A 22,629-nucleotide genomic window follows, 5' to 3' on the forward strand; every position below is an offset into this window, starting at 1 on the left:
CTCAGATTCAGAATAATCATTTGCATTGGTGTTATTCTTCGTAGGACGCTCACGTCTATACAGAATGATCATTTGTTTCTAGCTAGCTGAAGTAGCTAGAGGGGGGTGGAATGACCTTGGTCAATTTAAATGGTACACCAAACTATAAATCAGATATCATACCCCTGAACCCCTAAAACCCAACTGGCTGATTATACTCCCTCCTTCCCTAAATATAAGTCTTTCTAGAGATTCCAATTGTGACTACATACGGAGCAAAATGAGTGGATGTACACTCTAAAATATGTCTATATAAATCCCTATGTACTCCCTCCGTTCCAAAATATTTGTCTTTTTAGTGATTTCAAATGGCTATCACATACGGATGTATATAGACATATTTTACAATGTAGATTCACTCATTTTGCTCCGTATGTAGTCACTTGTTAAAATCTCTAGAAAGACAAATATTTAGGAACGGAGGGAGTAGTTTTTATTGAAATCTCTAAAAAGACTTATATTTAGGAACGGAGGAAGTAGATAGTAGGGGTGCACACAGATGGAGAAATATTGCTAATCTCTCCTATCCTAATCCGCATAATGCTCATCTCACCCTATTTTGCATTTTCTTCTTCTAAAAGCCAAGTCTTGCACATGCAGTGCTGAATACCCATTCCGAGAACACGGTTTCTTGATCACCATTTTCACTTCCCAGGGATCCAAACCTACGTCCTTTTATCCAACTATTATTAATGAGCTACCTGAAGACATCACAAAGGATAGTAATCCCTTCACATCAGGGAACAGTGAGTGGCTATGTAGTATGTACCTTATGAAATACTCCCTCCATTCACAATTTTTTTTTGAATCAGATGTATATAGACACGTTTTACTGTGTTTGTTTACCCATTTCAGTCCGTATTTAGTCCATATTGAAATATAAAAGAATATCTATATTAGTGAACGGAGGGAGTATATCTTTACACCGGTGAACTGCTCGTGTCAGGAGTAACTATGATTTTTTGTCAACATAATTAGGCCTAGTATTTTGCAAATGCATGGCCTGATGGAGAGGCCCAGTCTCAGTCTAGACAACACTCGCCCTGCTGTTGCAAGAAAAGGCTTAGCAACAGAGTATGTACGGTACAGTAGTCTTTTTTTCTGATCAGATGAAAACAGAACGAGATTCTCAAAAAAGAAAAAGAAAAGATGAAAACAGAACGAGATCTCTGACCCGGTGATTACAAGTCAGGGGCTACAGTAGTCCTAACCCTCGGATGATTTCTAGCGATTGGATCTACAATGGGCTAGCCAGATTGGGCGCTAAAGTGCATTCTATAATTCACGACACAGTAGCAGCCTCAAGTTAGCGCAATGAGAAAACAAGAGAACAAAAATGTGTACTGACACTCTTTGCCACATGTAGTGTGTGGCGCAATGGAGCTCAGACTCACATGAGCTCTTTATAGAATATCAAAAGTGTGTTTGCAACAATGTCGAAGGGAATGGAAATATTCGAACATCAAGTATCACTGCTCCATGTATGGAAGTGACAATATCGGACCTTCACAATGCCGCATGCCGACGATGATGCCGCTGACTTCTCCTCCGAGCTCGCAGGTCTCTTTTCCTGAGTATAGTAGCTGTGCGCTCAGGCGGTTTATCATTCTCCATGTCGCTGTCTGGAGAACCCAGTATACAGGCCAGTGGGTCCTCCATGAGGTTCCCAAATGATCCCTACAAACATGAAGAGAAGAATGATGTTGCTTTGATTTGCTTCGGTAGTATGGATGCAAAAAAGGCATAAACTTTTGCAAGCAAAAGGATGCATAGATTTCCCTCCATAAAACAAGGATGCCTCTTTATGTTCTGAGTTCTTAAAACCCGCAAGATCAGTTGTAAGTCGCATTTTTTTACCGTTGTCTGGACAGACATTGTTATGTCCTTATCCACTGAGTTGTTTGCTTCAATCTCCTTCATCCTTTCCAGATAGGTGCTGTCAACATACGAGTAACGTTGGCGCCACCGGAAAAGTAATTTATCCTGGTATTGATCAGTGTAGAGATTCTCGGCAAAGAAATGCTTTTTTACAGCTTCAACCGATAATTTTTCATCACTATGCTTAGTAAGTATTCTGCAAGTGAAACGAGCAGTTAGCTAGTACACTTGACACAGATTTTTTTTAGCTAATAGCTATTATGATTTAGCAAACCACACATATTAGCGAGCTCCATTTTCAAGCGCTCAAAGGGCTCCTCTTCACGGCCCAATATGTATAGGCTAGTTGCATGCAATGATTCATAATACATCATCTTCCCTGCAGTCAAACCAACACCTGGAATATTGCTCCATCAGATTAGCATCTCACTAAAAAAAAGTTTAATGCAAGCACAAGACCAAATACGACTCAATTCATCGAATAATTTTGAAGGTCGTGCCCAAGGTTTATTTCCCTAGACCTGTTTTCTGCCAGGCCAGGAGAAATATGCTAGCAGCTAGCAGGTTCAGTTTAATCTAAATTTTGAAAGACCATCTACTGCTGCAAGTATCTAACAGACTACATGCTTCCTCAATTACGCCAAGTTGTTTTACAGTAAACATAGTGTACTTAAATGAAGAAAACTGAGCATGGCTATTGTTCCACAGTAGCCAACATGTGCCCTTCCAATTGAATTTTGGAATATAAATAATGAAAGCAACCTTGCAGAAGTTCAATAACTAGTACATATCGTTAACGTGCCCTAAAAATTGTTTCTAATTCCCAGGCGAGCGCTAACTGGATATCAATTCAATTTTAACAATTCAAAGGAATGAAAAAACAATTACGTAACACTAGTTCTCAGCTAAATTGGCTGGAAAGTTGTATTGGCCTTGGAACAGGACATCTTTAATAACTTGGAAATATAAAGCTTGCATATGCATTTGCATGCCACTATTAATATACAAGGGCCAGTACCAGGTTCATAGTCTTACCAGCAGACAAACCAAGCCTGAATAGTCGAGGCATAGGTTGACCCCCAACAATTTTATGTACTGCAAAACAGAAAATATATAAGCATGTGTGGTACCAACAGTAAACCTCTGCAAGGAAGCTCAACGGTGATAGTTATGCAACTTCATTTTATACAAGAACCCATAGTAGAGATGAATATTCCAGAAACTAAACAGCAATGGCTTATATGTGAAGGAGTCAAGGTGTGGCAGGCAAACGTAAAAAGGAATATCAACATCCTTCAAGAGTTGTTTAATGGGAACACATGATAATAACATAATTACATAAGAAAAACAGTGTGTACTGGTTATGAAAAAGGGAGAATGGATAATCTTCCCATTTGAACAGACACCATTCCTCGGAGGATATGCGGTCCTTTGAAAGGTTGGAAGAGGCCAAGAGGCTATTATTTCTTCGAAGAGAGAACTGTCATGGACATCAAGAAGGGACCGCCCTGGATTGGCTCTTGCATAGACATCAAGAAGGGACTCGGAGCAGACAGTGCTCTGATTTGGTTCTAATAACCGCAATTCACATCCTTTTAAAACACGGGCAAATTTAAGCACCATTCTGTTAAGTGGATTCATAGCACAATTCTACAGTATTAAGCAGCAATTTGTAAGAAAATGGCATCACAGATCCACGAGAGAGAGAGTCACCTTGGCCAGAAGCGAACGCTCCAACGAGACTGACCACCGCGGAGGTCGCGGTGTAGCTCAGGTTCGAGAACAGCATGCAGGCCCGGAGCAGCGCGTCCTCCATCTGGGTCACGTTGCCCTGAAGCAGCAGCAGCAGCAGCACACCCAGACCCACAAGATCAATAGGCCATCACCTCGAAGAAAAAAACAACAGTTGGGGCGGGGCGCGCCCCTTGCGAACCTTGGCCCGGATGGAGACCTCCAGCTCCCGCATCGCCTCTCCCTTCTGCAATCAGAGAGAGAAGAAACGCCCGTCATTCCTACGGCGACCGGCACCGAGAAGGGGGGGAAGGAGAGGTTGGGGCGTTTCTTGGGGAAGATCCGGCGAACCTTGCCCATCACTTGCCCCCACATGCCCTTCAGCGTCGCCGCCATCTCCGCGCCACGCGGCGCCTCTTTGCTCTAGGGGTCGGGAAGGGGGACCGGAAGAGGAACCGAGGAAGAAGAAGCATCTTGGGAGTTAGGACTGAAAAAACTAATCTACATGGGCCGAAGTTATTGGGTCGCACTTGTTGGATTTCGAGCCTTCGAGGGGTTCTTCCGCCGGCCCGTAGCTTCTGATAGGTTTTTTCCTTTTTAGAGAAAAAACCGTTGTTAGCTGGGAAAAGTATCCTTCTTAAAAAAAACTGGGAAAAGTTTTTTTTTTTGGCAGGCAATTCAAAGAGCTTTATTCAAACAAAAGCATTCCTAGGACAGCCATCAAGTAAGCTGGTCACTAGGAAGCTAGGAGTATCATCCAGTCAACTATCAGTCACACTTAGTGCACAAGCACGCTTTAAACATAGGTGTGCTAGAATATTTGCTGACCGATTTACATGTTGAACATCAAATAAAGTAAGGTCACTAACTAGCTCCCCAATTTCAAGTAACAGCGGAGCCACAATCGAATGTGAATTGTGGCGAGTATTCCAGAGTCGTACCATCTCCAGACTGTTCAGCTCCATGATCACATGCGTGAGTCCGTGTAGCTTCGCGAATAGCGCACCATCCCGCATAGCAAGAGCTTCTGCTATCAGTGGTTCAGAAATGCCCAAGTGGGGCTTACACCAAGCACCCATAAACTTCACATTAGAACGAGCTACACCTCTCGCGCCACTGTAGTTACCTGCAAAGCCGATGGCACCATCCGGTGTTGATCTTGACGATGTTTACATCCGACGGCCTCCAACCATGCCCCGGTAGTACAGCCGCCACACTTCTTGGCAGTTCTAGCACAACAAGAGCTTCTTTCGTCATCCTGATAGCCACTGCATGATTTTTTTTCTTCCTTCCCATGCTCGAAGCGATTGCGCGAGTGCCATATGGACCACATAATGGTTATAATTTTTGTTCTGTCTGAATCTGAAAACCTGGGATCAAACAATATGTCCCTTGCCCACGAGCTAGGATGTAGCCGAGGTAACCGAAGATCAAACCACGCAAAAGCTTCCTTCCATAAACGTTTGGCATTTGAGCATGAAATTAATGCGTGATGGAGATCTTCATCCATGGCAAGGCAGATCTTACATCTGCTTACTTCTGCAATATGATGCATCTTCAAAGTGTATTCATCAGGAAGAATTTCACGGAGAACTCTCCATCAAAACACTCTGACTTTGGGCATCACATTGAGTTTCCAGAGGGATTTCCACATCTGTTCGTTGTTCTCTGAGGTCCCGGTAGCCGCCCCTCTTCTAGAGCAGATCACTCTTTTTGAGTCACTAGAGCACGGTACGCCGTCTTCACAGAATAGTTGCCCGATCGATTGAACGCTCAAGCGAAGAAATCTTCCCCACCACCATGGCGTAGCGGGATGTTTAGAATGGCCTCAGTGTCGGGTGCAGTAAAGGTGTCCTTGATTAAGTGCTGCCGCCAAGTATCCAGTGCACGTATAATTACTCTGAATATTAAAAAAAACACTACTAGTAAATACACATATCATGTATCCTTTTTTTTGCGGGGACACACATCATGTATCTGCATCACACAAAATTTCAAATCTAAATGTACAAGACAACTCGAGAAGCAGAAAAGAGAAATCTGACACTAGATAGTGTCTATCTCGTGCCCTTTTTTATTCAAAAGATTCCAAAGGATTTTTCTGAAAGCTATGATCCTTACAATTTTTCACCACGAGGGACATTTGTTTCGTAAGATTGCAAACCATAGAATTCATCTGCACTAAATTTTTTTGGAACCATTCATCCATTCCAACATCTTATGGCCTTTTTTATTTGCATGATTACAAATCGCATGAATAAAAAAACACTATTGCAATGTTGTGCATATTTGATTTTTACATGTTTTTTCTCCCTAAGTTGGTTGTACCTCGGGAAAAGGGACTCGTTCGATGAAGTTTGAGTGGGTAATTTTCTTCTATGAAATCTAGTGCAGAAGGAATCATCATAGACATATATTGATTAGATCTTACAAATCAAACAACCCATGCAGGAAAATTACAATGGATTCCTATCCTCCAATTTTTCTATTAAAACTTGAAGCGATCAAATATAATTTATTCGAGATGTGACACTCGTTCATGCTAGAAAATGAGTGTCTCATTGTTGATCAGGAAGTTAGGTTTAAACCTGAAAGTTGGCCAAAAAATCTCACATCATGCTAAATCATGCTAAATATTGATGAACGCATCTCGATAAGAAATTACTCCCTCTGATTGGAAAAAAGTCACAACTTTGAACTAAGGTTCATCAACCTTAGTTCAAAAATTGCGACACTTTTTTTTTATCGAGAGAGTGTTAGAATACATAAGCAAATATGGGGAAGCTACACCTAGGTTGGTTTGGCCAAAGCCCCACCCTCACTCTAATCATGCCTTTTGGGGATTCATGTGTATCGAAAGGTTGTCCGATTATGTTGTTGATTCGACCAATACATTGTCAATAGTAGATCTTCTTTTAGGTTGGTTTTGTTTAATTTCTCCCTTTTACACCCCCAATAACTATAAAGTCAACCTACACAAAATGATACATTGGTCGACTCTTAGTCTTACCACATACGATGATTTGCTAGTGTGGAGGGGAGAGGAGGAGAGATGCCAATAGAAATAGTTGTTGGTTAACAGTTGAACTAAGAGTCAAAGGAGTCAATCTAAATTACAATTCGTTCCCGTAGAGGTTATCTCATATATTCTGTCGTGTCATCCTTTTTATCATTACCTCCGTTCGGAAATTTGAACTAAAATCACGTTAGTTATTCCCAAACGGAGAGAGTATTAACTTTGGATGACACGAGAGTTATAAGAGTCAAATACTAAATTCTCGTATCTAGATTGTTTAAAGTAAGTATCATCTAGATACATATGGAAGAATAAAAAAATTTGAAGTGAATAATTAATGAAAGATTATGTTTTCAGATGAAATATGGCCTAAATTTATTAGGATGCAAATGAAAAGATTCAATTTTCAAAAGAAAGGTGGCCTAAGGTTATTATATGATGAAGAAAAAGGCACCTAGCAACCCAATGAAGAGGGAGTTTCCAGCCGTCCTCTTCAAAAGGAACGGCCCAGATCGCCCCACGTACTCCCCGTCGTCCTTCCGAAACGCCTAGAGCTCCACCTATTGCTCCACTGGACCAATCTGCGTCTAGAGCAGCCAAAATCACCTCGAAATGCCTCCATGGCGGTTCCGATCTGGCGGCCTCGCCTGCGCGATGGCTATCGCGGTGGCAACGGCGGCCGCGGCATCCGTGGGAGTGGCCGCCGGATTAGGGGACGGCGAGGCGGAGTTCGACTACCGGAAGCTCTCGGGGATAATAATCCCGGGATTCGCGTCGACGCAGCTGCGGGCGTGGTCGGTGCTGGACTGCCCCTACTCGCCGTTCGACTTCAACCCCCTGGACTCCGTCTGGCTCGACTCCACCAAGGTCGAGATCCCTCTGCTGCACCGCCCGAAATATCCGATTACTGTGCTCGTTTTGGCCATTTCTGTTGTTTGGGGATTATTATTGTGCGTATCTGTTCTCCCAGCTGGTCCATAGACTTAGAACAATCTGTGCTGATTCAGGCACCTGCTTTTTTTTGGCCAGTTACACTCGGGAACAGCTTCTGTTGGCCTAAAGTTGTTACCCCGTAACGTCCTTTCCAAAGTTAGCTTTCAGGTTTGTTAGTGGACAGTGAAGTAGGCAGCCGATTTGAACCTTTCCATTGGTTCCTGTCTGGCTTCATTTGTGCATAGGATGAATTTGCGGTAAACTTGTGAGAAAATTACAGTTACTAGTAGTAGTTTGTTGTTAATTGCGAAACACCGTGACCAGCAGTTCTACATTTAATAATTCGTTGCGTGGGTATCTCTGCGTATATCATGCAATTCCCACCAGCAAACAACGGGGTGCTAAGATCGATCATATGGAAGCCCTGGGCGCCGGGGAAGATGAAGCTCTTCTGTTGGCTTCTGCATCTCAACCGACTGTGGTGCAATGACCGGCTGCAGCATCGCAGCTGGGAAATGGGTATTTCTGCCAGCCCTGTTTAAGGAACCTCGAGTCTTCCTACCATCTGTTTTGGGAGTGCCCATTGTCCTTGCAAGTTTGGACTCAGGCGTCGACCTGGAAGGGCGCAACTGGGAGGCTGCAGGCTGCACCACAACCAGGGTTCAGGATCTCATCCGCCACGCGGCGCCGGGACAGGAGAGAAAAGCCATCAAATCAATCATCATCCTAATCACTTGGGAAATCCGGCAAGAACAAAGTGGATGCACTTTCAGGGGAAAGATGGCCTGCGCGGCTGATATCCTTGGCAGAATCAGGGCTAATTTGGATTTGTGGCGTCTGGCAGGGACTAAGAGCCCAGAGCATCCTTTCTGGGACCAAATTGGGAAATAGAGGCAGTCGTTTCTTAGTGGTGTTGTTGTATCTTTTTCTTTCCTCCATATGATCACTTGATCAAACAATGTTTTCCGCTCTCTTCTGCTAAATCAATGAATGCCAGCAGCATGCTGGATCTTTAAAAAAAAACATTTAATAATTTGTTTACCGCTCGGGATTTCATCCTCACCTCCTAAATTTGAAAAGACGCAGCACTATATGTGACCATTCCCATGATCACATGGCAAGCCCTTGTCTGGCCAAACTAGGCTTCGGTCTTACAATGATGTCTAACATGTTCAAAGAAAGTGTACTGTACTCTGTAGAGGACCAGATGGTACTTTGCTCCACATAGATCCTTATGTACTTGATAGGTTGTTCCCATGAATATTTGATCAATTTGCTATGTCTAATTTGGTTTGTTCAATATGGTGCAGCTTTTCTCTGCTGTAAATTGCTGGCTTAAGTGCATGCTGCTTGACCCTTATAACCAGACGGACCATCCAGAATGCAAGTCAAGGCCAGATAGTGGTCTTTCTGCGATTACAGAGTTGGACCCTGGTTATATAACAGGTAAACTCTATACCTTAGATATTTTCTAGTACTGGTTTCATATTATGTAGCACTTGATCATCTGTAGTGTGATCTTCTATTATCTTTGACATTCCATTACTTTCACAAACTTTGGGCAAAAGTGACCAAAATTATGAACAGCTATGGCATCCGATGATGTTGTAATTACTGGGTTGCCCAGTTGTAGTTACTAGTCAGGAATGGATCATGTTCTTAATTCTGTTCTAAGCTTTACATTGCATAATATTTTTGATTTGCTTGCCTCATTCTCTCACAATACTTATCTTAGTGCGATGGAGAAAAACACGATCATCCATGGGTGTAACTGTTCTTGTTCAATCTAATGAAGAGCAGACGATACAGTTGACTGTTCTCAACCATTTGAAAAGAACCCATGTATTTTGTTCCTTGAATGGATGGCAACCTCCTATATTTACTTTCATTGACATAACATTCCATGGTATGAGAGAGACCCAGGCCCAACAAAAAAGATGTCCAACTAAAGCCCATGTAGAGTAAGAGTAAACAGTTGGGTTTAGTTCCACCTTGCTAGTTCGGAGGGAGTTATACCAAACATATAAACCAAAATGTCAAATGTATATTAACCCTGGATTAACCCTTTTGCACAAGTGAGGAATAAAGTGTAACCGGGGTAATGTGACAGTGTGGTTCATCCGAAGTGGGCAGGCCTAAGCATATTTAGGCTGGAATGTTACACATTTTTCCTAAGTTAGGAATTCCCCATGTTATTCCTAAAAAGAAGAAAGAAAGTATTGCCCACATTTATAATTTTCATGTTTGTTAGTATATTATCAAACCATCCATTCTTTGTTCATGGAAAAGATAGAAAGAGCAATATTCGATTTTTAAATGTACTCATGTGGTATTATTGACAAGGTTTCAGGTCCTCTTTCTTCAATATGGAAAGAATGGGTCAAATGGTGTGTAGACTTTGGTATTGAAGCTAATGCTATCATCGCTGTTCCATACGATTGGAGGCTACCCCCATCGATGCTTGAGGAGAGGGATCTGTACTTTCATAAATTAAAGTTAGTAAACTTAACTCATGTTGTCATATAGCAATCAATTCTCTCACTCTCAGTTCATTTTCTGGATTTCGTTTTTGTTTTAAAACACATGGCTGACAGACTGATAGTCATATATACCGTTAATGATGTTGACACTTTGCACATCTGAGCTCACCGGTAAACATTGACAAGAACACTTCTAATTTATCTATTTTAGGATGCTTACTTAATTGGCATCATGTCCATAAGTGCTGAGCATACTTCTGACGTCCGACGTGCTGCCTCATTTCAGAAATATATGACGTTTTTAAAACTTGCTGACAAACTGTGTTGATATATAAAACAGCTATTTAGATTGTCAGCTGAAAATGGTAGCACTAGATTTATCATGGAAGAAATTTCATTGATCATAGTATAGAATTTAAATTATCTTCACTGACGTATCCATATAAGAAGTAACTTTTAAAGACTGCATGTTGGATACCGTGCCGATGTCCAAAATGTCATAAATTCATGAATATAGGGAATAGCTGTTTGCAATAACCGGCAAGAATAATGCAATGCTAGCTATCCTTAGAAGCTTCCATTCCTAAGTGATAAGCTTTCTTATGCCAATTTTTACTTAATCATGTCCCAGTTAAGTTGTTACAGAATGATTAGTTTTATGTTAGCACATACGTTATTTGTGATACAGTGACAAAAAGAAACAATTTATGAGCATTTCTGTACAATAGAAGGGTACTCACTGTTATATGTGGAGAGAGCTTGGTGTGTGATGCTTATGAGTCCTTTCTTGTGCAGATTAACTTTTGAAATTGCATTGAAACTTCGAGGAGGGCCATCTTTGGTTTTTGCTCATTCCATGGGAAACAATGTATTCCGGTACTTTTTGGAATGGTTGAAACTGGAAATTGCCCCAAAGCACTATATCCAATGGCTCGACAAACATATACATGCATACTTTGCAGTTGGTATGTTAACCAGAAATCTTAATTCATTGCCATAACTGTTTCTTTTCTTCACGCTTTCTGTTTTCTCTTTCTTTCAGGTGCCCCTCTTCTCGGATCTACTGAATCAGTCAGAGCCACTCTCTCTGGGACAACGTCTGGACTTCCAATCACTGAGGTTAGTTTTCTCTATGTATTTTATTCTATTGCCATAACTTGCCCTCTTTCAGTTACCGGTGGTTGCTGTTATATGTTTTGCGTTTCTACTTCATCCATTGGATTTACAAAGGCATGTGCGTTGTAAGATGTAAATTTTCTCTTACCAACAATTACTCCAAAAACAGACTTAGTGACACAACAATATTAACATTAGATATGTATTGAAAACACTTCCATGGGACCATGATATTGAAGTCATTAACAATATATTGTAAGAGAAATTAATGGTCAAACTTCAACTTTGGAGACCACAGTCAAGTCAAACAGTGCTTTTGAATTATGTTTTCAAGCACTTAATATATATGTTGCCTTGTCCTTCTGGTCTATCTTTTGATTTGTAGGCTTCAAAATATGGTCCTAGATATTCACTGGTGGCCTGATAGTATGTGCTGTGATTTTGTGAAGCATATATTTTATTGTGTTTTAAATTGTATAATTAGGAAGTCCAGTTGTGTCCAGAATCTATACTTGTCAGCATTGTGAACTATTGTGCATAGCTTGCCAAAAAATTCAATAGCATTATGTCATATTGTTTACATGATTCCCAATCCTACCTTTACCATCTAAACTTCTAATATTGGTTTCAGGGGACAGCCCGATTGATGTTCAATTCATTTGCTGCTTCTTTATGGCTCTTGCCATTCTCAAAATACTGCAAAGCTGATAATGTATACTGGAAGCATTTTTTTGAGGGAAAGGCCCACATCAACAGACAACAATGCGATGAGATGGAGTATAGTTCTGACAACTCTGGATGGCCCACAACCCTCGTCACTATCGAGGTTCCTACAGTTCGAGGTTCTTTATAAAGTCACTTCTGTTATTGCAGATATTTATGTTTTTCCCCACTAAGCAGTTGCACTCCTTTTTGTCTTTACTGTTTCTCCCTTTCAGGTACGGATGCTTATCCATCCATTATGGACATAACAGAGGACATAACATCCAACATGGAGTGTGGAAAGCCAACACTATTATCATTTTCTGCCAGAGAAGTTTCAGATGGTACTTTGTTCAAAACTATGCTGGATTATGACCCACAGAGCAAAGCCCTTATCCATCAGCTGGAGAAGTAAGTTTTAGTCTTGTGTTGTGCAGTGCTACTATATCGTAATTCAGTCTCTTCAAGAAAAAATGATGTTCATGCTTGATATTTTATTTTCAAAGAAGGTTGCTTGATATACTAACTAGTCAACCACCAAATAGAGTCTAGCTTATAACGAAAAGTAGTATATAAGACCTTGTATTTTGGTCCCTGTTGATCTCAGGTACTACCAGGGTGACCCAGTTCTCAATCCTCTCACGCCCTGGGAGAGACCCCCAATAAAGAATGTATTCTGCATATATGGCATTGATACAAAGACTGAGGTATAGTTGTGGATTCTTCTTTAGTTGTAAAAACTGTTACTCGTCGCTCATGGTTTTTCATCAAGCAGGTAGGATACTATTTTGCACCAAGTGGCAAACCATATCCAGATAATTGGATAATAACTGATGTGATTTATGAGTTTGAACAGTCCCTACTGTCAAGGCAGGTATCACTGATCTTTATTTCAAAAGTTCAACTGCTCATCTCAGTCAAGTACCAGATGTCTATGTTTCCCCATGTCTTTTTCTGTGAATTGGTTTTCCTAGATGAGTGTTTGTTTGACTACAACTTGACTTGTTTCATCTAGAGGGCCAAATGGGCCTTTCTACAGTTTTAGCTGTTTCTGACATAGAATTGCACATTTGATGCTATCATTGCTACTTTGAGATATTTGTGAAGAACTGACGCTATTTTAGTTTGCTTTATATTATTGACATCTATTCTGTGTTTTTATTTCTTATGAAATGTTGGGCACACTGGAGATAGAATTTGCGTGCAATAGTTATTTTTAAAGAAACCGGTAGTTTTTGTTAGATAATCAGCAACTGCATTGACTGAGGCCAGAGGCCAGTACATGTACAAGTGTGTCAAAGTGCAGAGAACCCCTTATACACTGGGGATATACAGACAAGTGACTATACACATCTAACACCCCCCCTCAAACTCATGGTGGGTCAACAACACTGAGTTTGGAGAGAAGAAAACTATGCTGCGCTCGAGTTTGTGCCTTCGTGAAGAAGTCCGCCAGCTGTAACTCAGAGGGCACATAGTGAAGAGCAAGAGTCTGATCCTGCATAGCAGCACGCACAAAGTGGGCATCCACACCGATGTGCTTGGTGAGCTCATGCTTCACCGGGTCACGTGCTATACTGATAGCACCTGTACTGTCAGACAGTAATGGAGTCGAAGTAGTAGCAGCCACACCAAAATCCTCAAGCAACCATCGTAACCAGATCACCTCAGCCGTCAACATAGCCATTGCTCGCAACTCAGCCTCGGTGCTCGAGCGAGAAACTGCAGTCTATTTCTTTGTCTTCCAGGCAATGAGAGAGCCACCAAGAGAAACACAGTAAGCAGACAGCGAACGTCGATCTGAGGGATCACTAGCCCAGGTAGCATCAGAGTAGGCCTGGAGCTCGAGAGAGCTGGAGCGGGGAAAGAAAAGGCGATGAGAGATCGTGCCACGAAGATATCATAGAACGCGGAGGAGATGACTATAGTGGACAGAGGTGGGGGCTGCAACAAACTGACTCAGGATGTGAACAGGATAGGAGATGTCAGGACGTGTAACAGCAAGATAGACAAGGCTGCCAACGAGGTGACGATAGCGAGTGGGATTAGGAAGAGGATCACCATCAGAGGCACGGAGCTGAATGTTGAGCTCCATAGGAGTCACAACAGTGCGCTCGTCACCGAGAGCAGCGCAAGCAAGAAGATCCTGAATATATTTTTCTTGAGAGATGTAGAAGCCATCAGAGGTCGAGGAGATCTCAATCCCAAGAAAATAGCGAAGTGGACCAAGATCAGACATGAGGAACTGGTCGTGAAGACGAGCCTTAACAAAGGCAATATAGTCAGAGTCGTCACCAGTGATGATCATGTCATCAACATAGAGAAGGAGAAGAGTCCGACCACGAGGAGATGTGTGAACAAACAATGCGGGATCATGGTCACTGGGCAAGAAGCCAGCGGCAGTCACCACAGAGGCGAAGCGCTCAAACCAGGCGCGAGGGCCTGTTTGAGACCATAGAGGGAGCGGTGAAGTCGGCAGACCATGCCATCATGAGCATAGTACCCCGGTGGTGGCTGCATATAAACCTCCTCACGCAGCTCGCCGTTGAGAAAAGCGTTCTGAACATCAAGTTGAGAGATGGACCAATTGCGAACAGAAGCCGCAGCAAGGAGAGTGCGGACCGTGGTCATGTGAGCCACATGAGCGAATGTCTCATCATAATCGCGTCCTTGCTCCTGCTGGAAACCACAGGCCACGAGACGAGCTTTGAAACGCTTAAGAGAACCATCGGAGCGAGTCTTAATCTTATAGACCCACTTGCAAGTGAAGGGACGAACACCAGAAGGGGGAGAAACCAGATCCCACGTGCCATTGCGCTCAAGCGCCGCAAGCTCCTCGGCCATCGCAAGCTGCCATTCAGGCTGAGTCATGGCGGCCCGATAGGAGGTGGGCTCTGCAATGGCAGAGAGACCATACCAGTCAGGAGAATAGCGATCAGGAGGGGGACAAGGCCTAACACGAAGGTTATGGACCGGCGTAGGCGTGGGAGATGGTGCACCGGAAGTAGAGGACACATCAGTAGGATCATCCATAGCACGAGGACGACGAGTGTAGTAGTGAGGAAAGGGGGAGTGAGGGTGAAAGACGGGAGAGGAAGGTGGGGAGGGAGATGACGAGGGAGTGGAGGAGGAGGGAGAGGATGGTGGTACCGGTGGTGTAGGGAGACTCATCGAGGGAGAGGGTAGAACAGGAGGCACAGAGGGAGACGTGTCTGGAAGGAGAAGGAAGGAAATATCTTCCACAGAAAAGCTCGAGGAGGAGGGACGCGGATAGTAAGAACGAGACTCATCAAAAGTCACATCACGCGAAATGCGCAGTCGGCGACCAACAGGATCCCAACAGCAATAGCCCTTGTGCTCATCACTGTAGCCAAGGAAAACACACTCAACTGACTGAGCCGTCAACTTGGTTCGTTCTCGCAGAGCAAGAAGAACATAGCAGACGCATCCAAACATACGAAGAGCGGAGTAGTCAGGAGAGCGACCAGAGAGACGCTCCATAGAAATACCACCCTTCAGGGCAGCCGATGGCTAAATGTTGATGAGGTGTGTGGATGCGAAAATGGCCACAGCCCAAAATTGAGGTGGAAGAGAGGTGGCGATCATCATCGCCCGAGCTGTCTCAAGCAAATGGCGATGTTTGCGTTCAGCAACGCCATTCTGAGCATGGGCACCAGGGCAAGAGAATTGGGCAAGAGTACCCTGCTTTGCAAGAAAACCACGCAACATGTGAGAGATATACTCTCCAGCTGAGTCATCACGGAAGATACGGACATGCATGGAAAATTGAGTTTGAACCATGGCAGCAAAACGCTTGTATATGGGGAGAACCTCGCTGCGAGATTTCATACAATAAAGCCAAGTGTAGCGAGAGAAATCATCAATAAACAGAACATAGTAGCGATGACCCCCTTTCGAGTCAAAAGGAGCAGGACCCCATACATCAGAATGAACTAAGTCAAAAGGACGCTGGGATACAGACTCACTGGTAGGATAGGGTAACTGGGTCTGTTTGCCAAGCCTACAACCATCACAATGCAACGAACATCACCAGAGACAGACCCTAAGACGCCTTGGTGTACTAATGAGGACAAGCGAGAGCCACAGATGTGACCAAGTCGATGATGCCACTGCTGGAAGGACGCAGAAGATGAGGCAGCAAGAGCATGTGAACTGGCGTATGTAGTAGCAGCAGAAGGAACACGAAGCCAGTCAACCTCCCAAAGGCCCTCAGACTCACGGCGCCGAGGGCCAGCGCCAACCAGAGCCTGAGTGCGACGATCCTGAATAGAACAAGAGTCGGCATCAAGAATGACACGACAACCAGAATCAGTAAGTTGGGCAGTGGAAAAGAGATTCATGGTAAGATGAGGAACATGAGAAACACTAGGAACCGAGAAGGACGGAGTGGAAAGGATGCCACGACTAGCAACAGGAAGAGGTGTGCCATCGGCCGTGAGAACATTAAGAGGAAAATCAAGAGGTCGAAGAGAAGATAAAGCAGAAGAATCAAAAGACATATGAAAAGAAGCTCCAGAATCCAGAACCCACGAGGATGTACCTGACTGAGTAGGCTCTGGCGGGGGCGGAGTGGTGGTGGCTGTCACAGCGGCAACAAAACCTGTCAAGGAAGAACCAGATGAGGCCAACATGCGCTTGAGTCGCATAATATCCTGGTCAGTGAGCGACGAGGTCGAGGAAGACGCACGAGTCCCACTAGATGAAGAGCGCTTCCGGTCTCTCCGCTTCTTGTGACAATCTGACTCTGGGTGACCTGGCCTGTTGCAGTAGCCACAGAAAGTGTGCGAGCACGACCGGCCCTCTCCTGAAGGAGGATGACCCATCCCCTGGGGGTGTGGGCAGAAGCGGTTGAGTGGTGAGGTGAGCAGAAAACACAGGAGCTCGGGCAGCAAGAACAGTGGGAACCACAAGCAAACCAGCAGACCGGAGGCGTGTCTCCTCAGCACGAAGCTCGGCAAGCACCTCCAAAATAGGAACACGACCACGAGCAAGCAGGTGAGCGCGCCGAGGCTCAAACTCTGGACAAAGGCGAGATAGGAACTCATGGAGACGATGAAACTCCAAGTCTGACCGCACAGTCTGACAACAGCGGCAAGTACCACAAACCACGGTCCGGAGAGAGTCAAGCTGACGCCAGATGGCAGGGCTCTGTGAGTAGAACTCATCAATAGAAGAGTCACCCTGCTCCTGACGCACCACAGAGAGGTAGAGAGCATCACCAGAAGTCTGATATCGCTGACAAAGATAGGCCCACATCGCAGCAACAGTACCGAGACCCATGAACTCAGACACAAACTGAGGTAAGACACTCGCAGTGAGAACAGCAGCCGCTCGAGCATCATCGTTGCACCATTGAGTGTAAGCAGACAGATCATCCCGGTAAACAGAGAGAGCATCGGAGTAAGCGGATACCTGCTGGTCATAAGCATCCACTGCAGCATCATCAAGGGCCTTGGCTGCATCCCGATCAGCCTGAGAAGCTTCAGCAACAAGAACAGGCGGGACCGGCGGGATAGGAGCCACAGGAGCAACAGGGCATGGCGGACAGGGGACCTCGCCAGAGAGAACGCCCCACAGGAGAAGACCGCGCATGTGGATGGGCATGAAGCCCACAAACTCAGCATAGTTGGTGCTATTGAAGATCACCGTGCACCGAGGAACATCCACATATCCCGAAGAAGACATGGCGGTTTTTTTTTGACAAGGCCCGAACTGAATCTGGATCGAGAGGCCCGAACTGAATCCGGTCGAGCAGAGCCCCACGCACGAGGGTGCGGGGATGTAGCGCTCGGGGAGGAGGCTTCAGCGCCTCCTAGAGTCAACGAGCAGACTCAGGAAGCCCGGCTGGGACCGGATCGAGCCAAGGCGAGGGTGCAGGGATCGGGATCCAAGCAGCGGCGGCCGGGACGGAGCAGCAGCGGCCGTGCCGGGGCAGATCCAAGCAGCGGTGGCCGGGAACGGAGCAGCAGCGGCCGCGCCGGGGCGGATCCGAGCAGAGGCGGGCCAGGGCTGATCCGGACTGCAGCGGCCGAGGGCGGGGCAGAGCAGCAGTGGTCGGGGCGGATCCGAGCCGCAACGACGGAGGGCGGGGCAGAGGAGCACCAGGGGGGAGAGAAGGTGGCCGGAGACAGCAGCGTGGCTGCCGGAGACGGCGGCCGGAGACTAGATACGAGGTGCATGGAATTGGATCGTGCGGGAGGAAGGAGCTAACCTAGCATTTGATACCATGTTGGATAATCAGCAACTGCATTGACTGAGGCCAGAGGCCAGTACATGTACAAGTGTGTCAAAGTGCAGAGAACCCCTTATACACTGGGGATATAAGACAAGTGACTATACACATCTAACAGTTTTCAGAGGTCCAATAGCACGTTTTCCAGCTTTAGTAATTAGTACTTCAGTGTCACTTATTCACTGTTAATAGCTTTTCATGCCTTTTATTTTTAACTCTTTGAGTTTCTTAGCTGTTACAAACATTCCAAGGTTTTAATTTTGGTCTTCAGAAATATTTATCTGGCGCCACTTTGTAATATTATTTTTCCTTACCAGATCAGGTCATTCTTTTTCTGGAAAGCCTAACAATTCCAGTGGAGATGGAACAGTATGTATTACCAAATGCTTTTCCTACATAAAATTGATCTCATTTGGTTGAACAAATAAAATTACTCTACATTAGCAACTGAATAGCTGTTTCATGACAGGTATCCTACAACTCCCTGTCATTGTGCAAGGAATGGCTTGGGCCAAAAGTGAACATAACAAGGACTCCACAGGTATTCTACTTTCTGCCTGCTGGTATTGTTCTAAACGTGCAAACTGAAGGCCTTGGCTGTCAATATCCATGTTTTGGCTATTCAAACTGTTGTGACTATTTTCTTGTGGTATATCACAGTGTTAATTTTCCCTTCCTAGTAAGCCCTTCGTGTTCTTTTTGCAGGCAGAACATGATGGGTCTGATTTACAAACAAGAATGAATGCTGAGCACTATCATGGTGAGGATCTATTTCCCAACATGACGAGGGCTCCACATGTAAAGTACATAACGTACTATGAGGATGCTGAAAGTATTCCAGGATGGAGAACAGCAGTCTGGGAGCTTGACAAAGGTGCAACACTGCAATTTCTTTCCCTCATTTATTTTAAGATTTGGTTATAGTACTTCTCCTGGTACCTACTACCATGTTTTGCTATGAGGGGCACGGAGTTTTATGCTGTCACATACTCCCTCCATCCCAAAATAAGTGACTCAACTTTGCACTAACTTTGTAATGTTTACACTTTGAGTCAGGAGTATCTGCATGTGAGTGTGGTGTTCCCATATTTTCCAGAACTTGCATCCAATCCTCTCCCATACACATACAAAAATAAATCCCTCGTTTGAACGAAACACTACTGCTGATGTTCTTTGTGAGATGACACAAGTTTTTCTTATTTTAACAGCAAATCACAGGAATATTGTTAGGATGCCAGTGGTTATGCGTGAGTTATGGCTTGAAATGTGGCATGACATGCACCCTTATTCAAAATCAAAATTCGTGACAAAAGGTTTGCTGCTTTTGTCTCTTGGAATACCAAGTTCAATTTAACTTCTCAGTACTTAACAGAAGTTAAACAGCGTTCCGAGGTCCATTGAGACACGAAGATTGCCACTGGGACTATGCAAAAGCTCGGTGCGCCTTTCCAGAATTCTGTGAATACAGGTCTTTGACCCAGTTTTCTTTGCTTGCCAGTTACACTGTTTTCATCTTCGGTAACAATGACATTTTCCTATCACTGTAACTCAGGTACACGTTTGGTGACGTGCATCTAGGAATGAGCTGCAGGCTGAAATATTCATCAACTATGCTCCTTCGGCAGTATCTCTGAAGTATGTGGCTTTGGTGGCGTAATTATCATTTTACTCTCTTTGTTGAAAACTGCTCCTGACATGCTTTACTTGCCTATTGCAGACCATTGCTTGTTTGGTTGACTGAGTAACTCTTGATTATCACGTCCTGTGAATCATACCGAGCGTTCCTCTTTCGCTTGGCGATGGCCAGGACAAGTCAGGGGCTTAGGCCCCATCCAGAACAGGTGAAATCATGCTGTTGTCTTGTGGCTACTTTGGAGTATTTTTTATCTTTGGAGTATTTTTTTTTTTGAAACAAGGTTTTTTTTTTATCTTTGGAGTTGACGTATTCTGATTGACGTGCCTCATTTTCGTAACTAATTTATGTCTGTGGTAATGATATTTTCAGGATTTTGCGGTGTTGCTTGTAACACCAAAACCTTCAGCCACGTGGGAGCCACTCGTAGCAGAATTGACTTGATCGTGTTGAAGTTTTGCCATGTGATCACACTGATGTGTACAGTAGACGATGGTTTGGCTGTTTGGGCAGCCAATTGCTGACAGTAAGAGTCCAAGAAGGTACTCCGTACTTCCATAGTACTCCCTCTATGAATATCCAGGGCTTATTTTGATTGGTTAAGACAAGGGTTTGAGCAAAAATGGCCCCATCAGTATGTTATCTATCTGACGCAAAACTAGTGCCATTGGACATGTAAATTTTCATTAGCCAATCGAGAAATGCCAGGTCAGCTCCGATTTGCCCCCCTGGAGATCTTATGGCTACCGCTAAACATGTATTGGCTGTTGAATTGGTAAGACGCATGCTGGGTGCTTCCATGGAGCCATGCGTGGTTTATTTCTTATGAGTCGATTCTCGTGCGGTTATTTTCTTGGTTTGCATGGTTGCGCCTGCTACCACGTGACTATAAAGAGCTGCCTCGCCGTGCCATTTTCCCCCGTGGAAAGTTAATTCTCGTGCCTTTGTTGTCAATAAAGAAAACCGATTTCATCGTCGGGGAAACCAGAGCAGGGACGTGGCAGCAGCGGCTTCAAGATTGTGATGGATCAACCATCTCCGTAGCCTAGCAATGTACTCCTCCGGCAGTGGACTCAAGAACCCATCACGATGGTCAAGTCCGCCGCAATAGAATATAGAAGTGCTTCCAGTAAAAAGGCAATCTAATGGCGGCTGGTAACCTGGTACATTCATTCATTCATCCCATGACGAAAAATCCAGCGCTCCTTTTTTACGGCCTAGCTTGTCAATCGTCACGATAGACGAAGGCAAGTCTTGGTCTTGCAAGACTTTGTGGTCGATCGCTACACATCCCATAGCTTGGTACGCACGGCTCCTGCATGGTGTCGCTACCAGGTTCACATCAAAAGATGGCAGGAAGCTGGGTGGCACGCTGGGCGCTGGACAGGTGAATGTAGCCTCTTTCGCACACTTTCTTTTCAGGATTTTGTACTCTTTTCTCTTTGGACCAAATGTCCAGATGGTTTACTTGATCGGGCTCTCCGGTCCATCTCCCACCATATAGCTGTTAACCGTCACCATTTCAAATAATAATAATAATAACTGCTTATTTCAAATAATAATAATAATAACTGTCAACCGTCGCATGATTCTCCCCGTGTCACTGGCTGTTACTTTTCTGTATCTTTGTTCCCTAGTTCTTCCAGTATTGTCACTCGTGACGGTAAAAACATGTCATCACTCGTGACGGTTAGGGATGCAGAGCGGCGCCTTCCGCCCCCTAGTCAAAATAAATCTAGTTAGAGATTATCGCCTTACTCAGATTTAGCTCAGTTTGAACTAATCTTCAGCTGTTGCGAGACTTTGCGGGATGGTGCGCCAGGTATTCCAACCCAGCTGTTGCAGTGTCCAGTTGATCTCGGACAGGACCAGAGGGCAAAAATCGGCCCGCGAGAAATTTGTCAGAGTCAATTTTCTCCGGAAACACTGCATCCGAAACCATTGTGGAGGTGTTTGTTTCGCGCTACCGTAACGTAATCTGATTACAGCGTTAACAGGTCCCGCTAAATCGTGTTTGTTTTTATTGCTCTGTAATCCGTTAACATGGTATCAAATCCCAGCCTAATACAAAACCGATACGGCTGGAAATCTGCTATAACAGATTACGCTGCAGCCATCTCCTCTCCGCACCAGATGCGATCGCACGAGCTATGCAGCCTCCTTCCTCGTTCCTCACGCGCGGCAAGGAAGCTTTGCCGGCGCTCTTTGTTTCCTCTCTGGCACCACGCCGTCATGGCCGGAACTTGGTCGGAGGAGCAGATCGACGGCGAGGCGGTCGGAGCGTCCAACGACTTCTCGACCATCGGCCAGCCTTGCGTCGAACTGGAGGTCCTGTACGTGCCTGTAGCGCCGGTCATGGTCTTGTCCAGCCGACGGCGGCTCGTCGCTCCTCAGCGTGCCTGCGGCGCCTCATCTCCTCCTTCAGCCTTGACGACAGGTCGCCGCTCGCCCGTGCCGGCGACGGCAGCGGCCGCGGTGGCGCTCACTCACGCTCTTACCGTCCGGGCCCTTGTACTCCGCCGCCATATCCAGCGGTGGCCCGCCACTGCCGTCTCGGCCTGCCTTCCATGTTCACTGCCATAAATTCTTGAACAATCCCGGTATTGATTGACGTTACAGTAGGTAGCCAAACAAATTGCATGTTTTGTCCATTCCGTTTACATTACCACCGTAAACTCATTACGTTTACGTTTGCGTTACCAATCCGGAACCAAACACCTCCTGTGCTTTATCAAAGTAAGTAGATATTGTTTCATACTTTCCACAACGACCACGTAGCAGCCGCATGCGCAACATCAGCACTTTCGTGCACGGGCTAGCAGCATTCTCAAAAGTGGGTCCGCTTTTC

The 22,629-nt window shown here is 44.8% G+C and overlaps 2 protein-coding genes across 3 annotated transcripts; one reads left to right on the plus strand and one right to left on the minus strand.

The window, feature by feature from the left end:
- Positions 1-1,367: 1,367 nt before the first annotated feature.
- LOC125529591 (uncharacterized) lies at positions 1,368-4,147 on the minus strand. 2 transcript variants are annotated; one of them, XM_048693998.1, is made up of 7 exons: positions 4,000-4,147; positions 3,851-3,895; positions 3,631-3,748; positions 2,953-3,012; positions 2,197-2,314; positions 1,897-2,113; positions 1,368-1,716 (listed from the first exon to the last, which is right to left on the minus strand). In XM_048693998.1, exons 1-7 carry the CDS (start codon positions 4,042-4,044, stop codon positions 1,546-1,548), a joined length of 774 nt encoding a protein of 257 aa, XP_048549955.1. In that variant the 5' UTR covers positions 4,045-4,147; the 3' UTR covers positions 1,368-1,545. The 2 variants fall into 2 exon arrangements, with proteins under 2 accessions (XP_048549955.1, XP_048549956.1); XM_048693999.1 differs by lacking the exons at positions 1,368-1,716; positions 1,897-2,113; positions 2,197-2,314; positions 2,953-3,012 and adding an exon at positions 3,019-3,509.
- Positions 4,148-7,191: 3,044 nt separating this feature from the next.
- PSAT1 (phospholipid sterol acyl transferase 1) lies at positions 7,192-20,607 on the plus strand. Its single transcript, XM_087528564.1, has 17 exons — positions 7,192-7,531; positions 8,908-9,043; positions 9,948-10,092; positions 10,873-11,042; positions 11,120-11,196; positions 11,825-12,035; positions 12,132-12,306; positions 12,503-12,602; positions 12,671-12,765; positions 18,466-18,517; positions 18,618-18,689; positions 18,854-19,022; positions 19,357-19,461; positions 19,532-19,616; positions 19,701-19,783; positions 19,866-19,989; positions 20,154-20,607. Exons 1-15 carry the CDS (start codon positions 7,277-7,279, stop codon positions 19,780-19,782), a joined length of 1,929 nt encoding a protein of 642 aa, XP_087384690.1. The 5' UTR covers positions 7,192-7,276; the 3' UTR covers position 19,783; positions 19,866-19,989; positions 20,154-20,607.
- The last annotated feature ends 2,022 nt before the right edge of the window (positions 20,608-22,629 follow it).

This window comes from Triticum urartu, chromosome 6A, assembly GCF_056163025.1.
Source record: "Triticum urartu cultivar PI428250 chromosome 6A, HENAU_Tu73, whole genome shotgun sequence".
In the NCBI taxonomy this organism is placed as follows: domain Eukaryota; kingdom Viridiplantae; phylum Streptophyta; class Magnoliopsida; order Poales; family Poaceae; genus Triticum; species Triticum urartu.

Coding starts and splice junctions, on each gene's coding strand:
- LOC125529591 (XM_048693998.1), bottom strand. CDS start 4,044: ATGGCGGCGACGCTGAAGGGCATGTGGGGGCAAGTGATGGGCAAG. Junction 3,749..3,850: donor AGGTCTCCATCCGGGCCAAG/GTTCGCAAGGGG, acceptor CTGCTGCTTCAG/GGCAACGTGACCCAGATGGA. Junction 2,315..2,952: donor CAGGCTTGGTTTGTCTGCTG/GTAAGACTATGA, acceptor GCAATATTCCAG/GTGTTGGTTTGACTGCAGGG.
- PSAT1 (XM_087528564.1), top strand. CDS start 7,277: ATGCCTCCATGGCGGTTCCGATCTGGCGGCCTCGCCTGCGCGATGGCT. Junction 12,307..12,502: donor CTTATCCATCAGCTGGAGAA/GTAAGTTTTAGT, acceptor TGTTGATCTCAG/GTACTACCAGGGTGACCCAG. Junction 12,603..12,670: donor GCATTGATACAAAGACTGAG/GTATAGTTGTGG, acceptor TTCATCAAGCAG/GTAGGATACTATTTTGCACC.